Source organism: Austrofundulus limnaeus, unplaced genomic scaffold, assembly GCF_001266775.1.
Source record: "Austrofundulus limnaeus strain Quisiro unplaced genomic scaffold, Austrofundulus_limnaeus-1.0 Scaffold68, whole genome shotgun sequence".
Lineage (NCBI taxonomy): Eukaryota > Metazoa > Chordata > Actinopteri > Cyprinodontiformes > Rivulidae > Austrofundulus > Austrofundulus limnaeus.
Genome location: NW_013952470.1, coordinates 959,417 through 970,016, shown reverse-complemented (window position 1 = coordinate 970,016; position 10,600 = coordinate 959,417). Strand labels below are relative to the sequence as shown.

The 10,600-nt window shown below is 44.1% G+C and overlaps 2 protein-coding genes across 6 annotated transcripts in view; one reads left to right on the top strand and one right to left on the bottom strand.

Annotated features, from left to right (window-relative positions):
• The window catches only part of mmp23ba (matrix metallopeptidase 23ba), a 14,465-nt gene extending 13,274 nt beyond the window's left edge, over positions 1 to 1,191 (top strand). For all 3 annotated transcript variants that reach the window (XM_014010366.1, XM_014010365.1, XM_014010367.1), the window contains 2 exons: positions 434 to 560; positions 639 to 1,191. In XM_014010366.1, coding sequence (XP_013865820.1) covers positions 434 to 560; positions 639 to 813 — 302 coding nt within the window. In that variant the 3' untranslated portion in view covers positions 814 to 1,191. The remainder of the gene's footprint in view (positions 1 to 433; positions 561 to 638) is intronic.
• Positions 1,192 to 2,793: 1,602 nt separating this feature from the next.
• The window catches only part of cdk11b (cyclin dependent kinase 11B), a 27,719-nt gene continuing 19,912 nt past the window's right edge, over positions 2,794 to 10,600 (bottom strand). For all 3 annotated transcript variants that reach the window (XM_014010360.1, XM_014010361.1, XM_014010362.1), the window contains one exon: positions 2,794 to 3,320. In XM_014010360.1, the coding sequence (XP_013865814.1) occupies positions 3,228 to 3,320 (93 nt within the window). In that variant the 3' untranslated portion in view covers positions 2,794 to 3,227. The remainder of the gene's footprint in view (positions 3,321 to 10,600) is intronic.

Sequence of the window (10,600 nt, the reverse complement as noted above, 5' to 3'; positions counted from 1 at the left end):
GCCTCGCACTGATGACCTATCCACGTCATCATTTACCCAGAATGCTTCGCGTGTAAATAAAATGGCTCAGTCCGTGTTAAAATATATTTTTTTAAATTACAAAACTGAGCAGCCTACAGTATTCTTACAGTCTTTATTTTACAGTTAAAATGTATGTTTATCAAATAAAGTCTAATGTTACAACTAATCATGGATCCCTTTAAAGTATAATTTCATGTAATTTGTTCCACTATAAATATAACTGATTTGTGAGATTTGCAAATCATCACATTCCATTTTTGTTGACATTTTACATTTAAATTTGGGTTGTAAAAATCAAACAATCCCATATCTTCTGTCAGCGTTAAATGGTAAAGAAGGCTCACGTAATGTTAAGATGTTTATATCATTTTGTTGGTGCACCTTCTAAAACCTTTTTTTTCTTTCAATCCAGAGTTCCCTTTCCCAACGGTGGCGCCAACGCCGACTCCCTCAAGAACCAAACACAAGCTGGTGATCGAAGGCAAGAATCTGACTTTTCGCTGTGGGAAGAAAATTGCGTCCAAGCGAGGCAAAGTTCTGTAAGTGTCCCCAAAGTTTCATGGCTTTATTGTGGCGGCGGTGAGGCGATGGCACTGAAGTCTTGACCCCCGTTTCAGCTGGTACAAAGACGGGGAGCTGCTGGAGTACTCGCACCCAAACTACATCACCTTGAAGGATGACCAAATCACGATAGTGGCCAACGCCATCAACGAAGGCACGTACACGTGCATCGTGAAGAAGAGGGACAAAATTCTTACCAACTACTCGTGGAGGGTACGCGTGCGCTTCTGAAGACCTCAGCAGGACGCGGGACACTAGGGCACATATTTGAATTGTTTTTAAAACTCCTTCCTTGTATTATTCATATAAGATCCTTTGCTTGTGACGGACGTTTTAAGTTAATTTTCTATGCATAAATAATAAACGTTTGATAATATTAGCATTAGAGTGGAAACTACTTGTCTGCGAAATGCTGCTTTTGGCAGATGCTGTGATGTGCAACATCTGGCACTTGGCAGTAGAAGCCAGTGGTGTCATGCAGCAAGTGAGGGGTGCTGAGATGATTTCAGAACTGAAATCTCATTTAAAGATGATTGCTAACAGCAGTATGGTCTAAGTTAGTTGTAAGATATATAAAAATATGTCATAAATACTTTTATACGTTGTTCAGGCTGTTTCTCCTGTCATTGACTCTCTATGTTTCAGCTTATTAGTTATATTTGCACACTTCAACCAACCATAGTTGGGGTAACATTTCTGCTGCTGTTTTTTTATTTTTGTGGGTCAGAACCTGAAAAGTTTGGAAAACCGACAACTTGTCAGCTGTTTGGGACAATACCATCTTCAGATTTATTCAACCCAGACTTTGAGGCTGAAGAGAATGGGGCATGACCCATCATATCGAAATGAGGATGAAGTCAAATTTGGTCAAAATGACCTAATTACATTTTCATATTTGTAGCTTTAAAAGCTACATTTTGATACTTGGATCATTCTGATACCATAAGTTTATCCAGAGATATGACTTAATTTGTCTTGTTGGTTACAATGATACATTACTGTTTGGTCTGAATCCTAATTTTATGTAAATTTATTGAGTCATTTTGTATGTTAATATAAAGAGGAAACCTCAAATATTATTTGTATAGTAAGATTTCACAGTTGGAAAGAAACCAAAACATTGCTAACTCACAGGGAAAAATTCAAATATTTAAGGCGTTTTTTTCCTCAAAATCAGGCTTTTTGTTGCTACTGGTGAAAAAAATGTTTAAAAAAATTTAGGATTATATTTCCAACAGTTCATTCAAATTATACATTAATAAGGCACTAATTTCTTAGATTTTGACAAAATGCAATTTTTGAACACGTCTGCCTGTTTCTCCACATTCCACTTTTGGACTTAATCCTCGTTTTGATGTGACGTGTCACTCTAACGCCACATGTGCACACAGGCACACACGCACCCGCAACCACACACACAAGCTCAAATACAGGTAACATCACCCTTTGGCAGCAGGTGATAACAGAAAGGTGTCAACAGAAGCATTCACATCACAAACACGGTTCTCATTAAAAAAAGTTACCTCTTGATCAGTCAAGTTTTTTGAATAATTTACATACTAAGTCACTAAAGCAAAAGTAGCAATATTTACAGTTGTTGGAGATACTTGGGCCTGAAAGCGCACATGGAACATCTCAGACGTCCAGCTTACTTTACTGGTCTCACATGGAGGCCAGCAGTCTGCCTCCAGAGAYGGAGCAGTCAGTTCCACTCGCAGCTCTCTTTTCAAACTCATTCAACACATCAGGTGTAATAATCTGCAGAAGGGGCTCTGGTGGAGGCAGGGGACAGATAAAACTGATTAATGAATATTTCCATTTGGTGCTGCCTACAGAAGCCCAAGCACAAAAAGGATTTCTCTGTGCCTGATCCAAAGTAGCATGCCGTCTTGCAGAGACCAATGCTGGTTTTGTTTATTTTTCTTTGGCTCACAATCAGAGAATTTATTGTTTTAATTCCAAAAGCTGTAAAGCCAAATAAAAAGGGGGAAAAAAATCAAGACTGAGCAAAAGCTGGTGCTTCTCTTCTTTTTGGAATCGGCGCTGAGACGAAGAACGGGGTGCAAGACGTGACATCACTTTTGGACACCGAGCTGGGTGGGGGTTAAAGGGTTGGACGTCTCCGAGGCTAATCTTTAGTTCTGGCAGCGCGCAGATGTGTTTGCTCAGCTTTGACAGAGTTTATAAACACAGGAAAAAGTGCAGACAAAACAATTTTTCAAACTTTATTTCTTACAAAAACATTGCCAACCTGTCAGCTGACATTCCCCGGTAAATTTTCAACACAACGCTGAATGGAACATACAGCAAAGGCTGCAGTAATTATACAGTAGCTCGGGTAGCCAGGAAATACCAATGAAAGAAAGTCAAACAAAGCTACGTTTTTAAGAGGGTCGCCTCCTCTCGGGGAGCTAAAACTGTCACTTCTGTAATGGTGGATTTGCTGGAGAATAACAGAGACGCTGTTGAAATTCGACACGTTTAAAAGCCACGAGTCTTAATGTTAGTCCCAGGTGTCTGATAACWGCTGATCAATCAGATGCCGACTTGGCCTTGAGCTGCAAAACGTCTGGCTTCAAACAAGTCCCAGAACTCTTTGCTTCATTCCTGTCTGGTAGACGGCAAAACATCCTGCAGTTTCAGGCTCAGAACTTGAGGCTGAATCCCGGTCCGACTGCAGACGCTCCCTGGTTACTGGTTGTCAGGTGGAAGCCCGTGTCTTTCAGGTCATCGTCGCCCTTAAAATGAAAAAAACAAAAAAGTTTATGTTTTTGGATTTGTCATATATTTAATTTAGATCTTGTGAATTATACGAGTTACTGTAAAAYCCTTACACTGTACATTTAATGAGACATTTCGAGTGCTATATTACATCTTGAAAATCCCTGTGGCTCCTCCCCCAGTTTACCTACAAGGACACCGATAGGTCTTGGAGAGGAGCCAAGTCTCCCTCATGGTTTGGAGGTGAAAACCCAGTCTTACAGCCACTGGGGGTGGCCTGTGTGGCTGAATCAGGTGAATCTCCTCCAGGAGATGGTGTTGGGAGGAATTAAGCTCGGTCCCTAGCTGCCTTCTATCCAGTGGTCGCACCCTTCGTTGACCCCGGCCTCTGGATCAGCGCAGTAGCTCAGGACGCCTCCAGCAGCCGGTCACCACCGTTCACGGCAGCCCCTCCCGGGGTGTATCAGCACTTCTTATAATGACCGAGATGATGATTTTAGTGACCTGTACAGCAGATCTAAACGGTACTTAAAGGGAGTTATCCTATCTCCCCAGGCTAATAACCATTAAAAATGAACTATTAAATTATGACCTCTTGCTATTACCTTGTTGCTATAAAGTAAATACACACTCGATAATCAGAGAAAAACCTTAAAAATCAATGTCCAGTCATGTTAGCTGTCTTGTAATGCAGTTTAATAGCAATTGCAAGGAAAAGCCACATTTGATTATAAAAATGACAATTCCAATTAGATTTGATGGTGGTAAAATAAAAGCTCTAAAACTCTACTCTATCCCTGAAGCTATGTTGTGTGGCATTTCCTGTTAATTTAGATGGCATGAGCAGTGGGAGGTATGATGGTTACCTCCATGGTGAGGAGCAGACTGTTGCCAGATGGCTTCTCAAAGCAGGGTCAATGAATCGGGTCTCTGGGCTGTGAGTTCCTGGAGGTGCAGAGTGGCAGCTTTCCCCAGCCTGAGATGCTCTGGATCTTGATTCCTCTCCTTTGGTTGCTCCTTGCCCTGCTGCTTGTTCTCCAGGCTGGCCCAAGTGGACCCAGAACAGCTCAAAACTCCTTCTTTTATACAGTTTTGGGCGCTATCACTTCTTCTTCTTCGTTCCATCTGTGCCCTCATGTCAGTCTGTGATTGGCCAGTTGGCCCAACATACAGTACAACTGCCACTGGAACTTTCCACTGTCATGTAGGCCCTTTAAAGTTCCTCTTCATGAGCTGCCTCAGTCTCAGCAAGTCTCAGCAAAGCATCCCCTCATGCCCTTATTTGGTCGGCTTCCTCTCCACAGCCAGTAACCCACTTCCTCTTTCCTATCAGAACCATTGCACCTGCTATTCCTGTTGCTGCTCGAATGGAACATGTTGTTTTAACCGTCTTATGTTGTGCACACACACATTCTACTATCTTTCTAAACTTTAAGCATATAAAAATACATTTCAATAATCCACCATCTTACATTAAAACACACCTTAACACTCAATTTTGAACCATATTTCATTATTCAAACCACACATTGCAATAAGCACTTAAATCATTACATTTGATTACCATTTGCCAGCATTAAAATTATGTTGTTCACTCTCTTTCTCTTCTTTCTTTTCTTTTTTTCATCTTTTTGGGCTGATGTTCCTCCTTCTTGGCTCTGTTTGTGACTTCTTCGCCGATCTCTCTCTCCCTTGCTGGGGGTCAAGATTGGGGTCAGAAGGTCTGTTTCCAGTTCCTTCAGCTGCTGGTACAGCTGGGTTTCTTGACACCCTCTCCTTGGAATCAGGCCGAGGACCCTGTGAGCGATGGGCAGGGGGCATTAAGGGTTGGATCTTGGCTGGGACATAGGATTGGTAAGAGGTGGAGGGGGTAGGCAGGGAGTGCCTGTCGAAGTCATCCTCTGCAACTGGCGGGCCCAGGCGCGCCTCTAGGGAGGAATGGGGGCGACCTTCGTCCACACGCCGATGATGGTGGGTACTCGTAGTACCAGACGGCTGGGGGACCGTGTCTGCCAGCTCAAGATCTTTTTTTTGTCATATTTGAAAGAGAGGAGCACCGAGCRGACTGACTGACATTAATTGTATTAATCGTCAAGTGCCAAAAAAATTTGATTAACGTTTTTCTGACGATTGATCGCACATGATATGATTATGCCCAACCCTAGTCCACGGCCTACCCCAGTTACTACTACTGTGCATGTGTGTCAAGGACAGAAAGGCAGATGTGGCAGTGGAAGGTGTCAAAGCAGTTTGGAGAGAAAAAMAAARAAAAAAAAAAAAAAAAACGATTAATCGATTAATCGTTGCAGCCCTACATCGATGACATGTCCTGAGGAGCAGGACCAGACCTGGAGTTGGGTGAGGGGCTTGACATGATGTGCTGGTGTGGCTGAACAGCCACAGCCGGCCGCACGGTGTGGACCACCTCAGAAGGCGGCGCGATGTGGAGATCCACTAAGGCATAATCAGGAGCATGGAGGCTGACATACCTGCGGTCAGTGGATTTGGATTTCCAGATCCTCTGAATGAGAGGGATAGTGCACGCCTTTTCAACATTAGCAGGTATGACTAGGTCTGCAGGGCTTCTTGGGTCTTGCAGCGAACAATGGAGCAATTCTCCGTCCTTCTGCAGTAGGAAGCACTGGGAGAAGTCGGCTCGGGGGCAGCTTTGGATCCCATCTTTCAGCTTGATGGCCGTAGCCACCGGGATTCTGAAGTATTCAGTGTAGCATGGATTGCACCATGCAACCCCGAGGTATTCCCAAAGGAATGGGAAATCCTTGAAGCCCTTGCCACAGTCACGACACTGGGGTACCTGCCAGAATATACAGGGGTGAAGGAGGTTAGGAGTGAACATAGGCACATTTTACAACCTAGAGAGCCAGATGCAAAAATAAGTTGTAGTTTAAACACAAAAATAAAAATCATAAAAATGTGGCTTTGAAGCAGCAAAAGCAAAAATGTTATGAGACTTGAGACTGTGGGTGATATTGGAAGAGAGTTGCCTCGAAGTGGGGTAGGTTAGGAGGGCTAATCCAGCGCTGGAGGGGCCGAGCACTACTAGGCTGAGTGGTGATCGGAGTGTCTCTTGGAGGAAGAGGAGGTGGTTCARGTGATGTTTTCTAAGCTGAGGCGGCCACAGGGAGGATGGCAGCATAGATCATGAAGAAGACCAGGATTGACATCTTGCTGATTAGCCCCATCCAATATAGGGCTGAATATACACCCCAGGCTAGGCCCCACAGGGTCAGGCAGAGGAAACGAAAGAACCAGGCCATCTTTCCACATTTTATGCGGCAGGTTTCTCGACCAATGAAGAAGATGACACTCATGGCCAGCATACCTTCTCAGACAGCCAGAATGATGTGTTCAGGGGCTAGTCTGGAGAAAGGGGTTCTTCTGAGCCACTCAACCCCCATCACGATATATTCAAGAATCACCCATAATGAAAGCAGGGCTGACGCTCGGGGCTGAAATGGCTTCACTCTCCCTAGGATGTAGGAGACAAACAGGGAGAGAGCGACTTCTTGTCTTCCTAGTAGACGGCCCACTGCTACTTGGCCCAGCGCCATGGCTAAAATGAGGATTCTCATCGGCTGCTTGGGAGTCCATTTCCCCGTCATGCAGTAACAGAACCAAGCAAACATTATCGCATAATATTCAACCTGAGATACAGCCATGGGAGGATCCTGGGGTCTCGGGGAGCCGGTAAGCTGCATGGATGAGTTGAGAGTGGGACTTAACGTCAGATGTGGCGGTTAGTTGGGTGGTGGTCATGGTATGCTGCAGTTGTTCCTCGTCTTGTGTCTTCGTCAGAGTCCAGCGGGGTTGTTCCTCATTTGTCTCAGCGCAGCCCATTTTATAGGGAACCAGCGCCCTCCTCTGAGGGGTGGGGCTTGTAAGCCCCCCCCCCCCGTTCTGCAGTCAGTTCTGAAAATGGTAGCCCTTTACTTCATAGTGGAACAACCGTTGGCTTGAGGCGATTATTTGTACCGTTCCAACTGCCATCTCCATCTTCTGGCAATATAGCGCTGACCAACATGACAATCCAAAATCAAAATCTCTTCAGGACAGGTTGGGTCTATTTCTACAGTGATCTTCGGCGTTTCATGCCCCCAGCCTCTCTTTTTCACAATAATCTTCATTTTCAGGAATGGAGGTCGATTACCCTTAATTCTGGAAGTGTTCGCCTAGAAACTCATGCTGGCGATACCAATCCACATTGGCCCAGCAGTTCAATGCTTCACAGAGTAAATTCAAAAACTCTTCTCTTGAGTCCACCGGGGGGTAAATGCAATAACGATATCTTTGGAGATTATGATACTCAGCCATCAGCACGTCTTCTGGGCTGGTAGGATCCACTTCCACAGTCACATTTATAGATCCATACCACCAGTCTTCAACTTTAATGTGAATCTTCATAGCATAAGCAGCGTCATTGCTTAGTACAGCGTTAAAGGAAGCAATAGCGGTACTGCATACTGAGGTTATGTGCTCTCAGTTTTACAGGGGATCAGTTACTTTCTGTCTGGGGGAAGGGGCTTGTAATCACCCCTCCTTGTGGGCAGGGCTCTATTACACAATTCTTTCAGAGCCAAGCGTGCTAGGACAGCTGCAATGAGGATGCCAAGGATCGTCAGGCAGTATGGCCAGATTTTTTCCAACAGCTTTAAAATACCGTCCTCAGCTGCCCCTGCTCCTTCAGCGATGATTTCAATGGCCCCTTTTGCCAGGGTTTTTACTTCTCTGATGGCCGTTGTGTGTAGGGTTTCATACCATGCACAGGTGTGTTTGTCAGAGTCTGGGCTGCATTTTTTCCAAACTTCTTCTGGGTATTTGCATGTGAGGTTAGAGTAGATTAGGTTTGGGCCTACCCACTCAAACCCTTCCTTTTCAAGGCCGAGACAGCCTTCTTCGGAAAGCATGGCCTTCAGCTATCACAATCATGGTGTCTGGAACTGATGGGATAATTTCTCCAGCAATACTCTTCCGGGATTTCATGTGGAGTCCTATGATGGCATTTACGCAGTGGTCGCAGGCCATGGCACAGCACCATGTATTGGTCGCACTGGATATCATTTTTTGGTAAAGAGTTGGTATTGTCTTAGTCCACACTGTCGCAGATTCATGACTATGATATTCATTTGCATAAAAACTTTCACAGTATCCTTCCCAGCCTGGCAGTTCACTGCAGGATCTTTGTGCCAGATTTACTGTGCAATTTACTGTGTGCAACTGTGATTTACTGTACTGGGGGTACAGGATAATTTCCATGGTCTTTGGCTAACATATCTATCTGGTCTGTACATTGCAGAGGACCAGATGTTATGCTCTTTTGAGTACACTGTTGCTATGTACTGATACTTAACCCAATAATTGTCGGATTGGGATAGGCAGGGGATCACCCAGTGTTCCATTTCTTCTCTTTGGAACCCCCACCAGGTTCGGGTTTTGTCTCTGCGGTGCCCCTCAATCCATCCCTGCAGCAGTTCATTTGTGCTGTTGTACTTTAGTATGCCTGTGCAGTCATACCTCCATGTCGGCACAAAGGAGACATCGACTTGCCACAGTTTACATCTAGGGGTGGCTCCGTTTCCTTCCCATTCAGAATCATTGAGGCTGAGGAACATTCTTCTAGCAACACATTTGTCTGTTGTGTCAAAATCTCCTTTGGGTGCTGATTGTAACTCCTGGACGGTGGGCAATTTCTGGACATACATGTATGACTGGTAAGGGCCTTTAAGCCCTCCACAATTTCTGGTAGACCCTTCAGGGAAATCTCCTTCATAGTGAATGACATCCTTTTTGATCCATATCCATGGGAAGGTAGAGTTCAGTCATTCTTCATGCATAGCCCTGATAGGACTAAAGACCGATCTGTAGCTAGTATAATAGTAGATTTGAAACCACAGCGGGCCTAGGGGCATAAAGTTTTGGCCGTGACATCTTACCCAAGTGTTCCATATGCAGGGGTCAAGACGTGTGATGTCTTTTATGCATTCATCCACATCTTTGTATATCACTGAGTCCTGATCTCGAGGTTTAGTGGTCCGTATCTCAATTGCCGTTATACCAACAGTTTTGTTGTAATGCTTGGGCGTCTTTTTATAGGTTATCGGGGGCTTCCTTTGAGGTCTGACTCTGGTGCTGTTTGTGACAGGGATTTTATCACACTTGAGGTCATAGTGTCCCCAAAATTCCCATTTTGGAAATATGGCCGGGCAGAAGATGTGTTTGTGAGGTGCTGGAAATACATCTTCATATTGCCAGTACCCTTGGTACGACAGGCCTAGCAGGGGTTTGCATCCCCAATCGCAGTGCCATTCGGGTGGTTCTTCATATGGCTGTATCCAGTTGCATTTAGTTGTTTTAGTCTCATGGGTTTCCAATATTTCAATCCACACGACCAATCCATCTTTAGTGGTTATTAGATTTGAGATTATCCAATTGTGATCCGAGAAGTTTTGTCGTACCAGTTTGTCTGTCCAGGCAGTCCAGTCGTTCAGGTTCAGTTGCCATGCTTCATATCCCATCCTTTTTATCCTGTTCCAGGAATGGGTTTGATTCTCAGGAGGTTCGTTTGCGTCCCAGGGCATGAAGAGGTTGCATGTGCTGGTGTTCCAGCAAGTCAAATTCTTGACAATCTAAATGCAGATAAAATTTGTTGGTAAAATTCCACAATAATCAAAAATTTGACTGATGTGACTCTGGCCAAAAAAAAAAAACCTCCAGTTTTGTTGCATTAATCTCAGTGACCTCACCCAGAAACTTTAGGGTTTTCACAGGCATTTTGGACAAWTACAGTCTGGTGTGTATTTTTAATGGAGCCTTCCTCTAGAAGCTCAATATGATGGTGTGATCAAAAAGTGACATACCTCAACCTTGCAAATCAGTTGAATGGTTTAGTTTGGTTTTTCAATCTGTGCTTTTATTTATAACATGAATATCTATAATATTTCGTAGTTCTGAGTAGGATAGGGCAAAATTGTATGGTGTGCAATTGATAGTCAGAAAAGCTTTCAATAATTGATATTTGCTTCTTTGCAAATACTGCACTTAGTACCATGTGATAACATTTTTGTGTGCAACACAATTAGGGGTGTCCCGATACCAGTTTTTTCAAGACTGAGTACAAGTACGAGTACTTCAGTTTAGGTACTCACCGATACCGATACCAAGTAGCGGGGTTAGGGTGGATTATCTGTTCAACTTGTTGAATATTAAACAGAATGAAAATGAAATGCAAAAATTGATGGGTAAATGTTAGGGGTGTCCCGATCCGATATCGATATCGGAT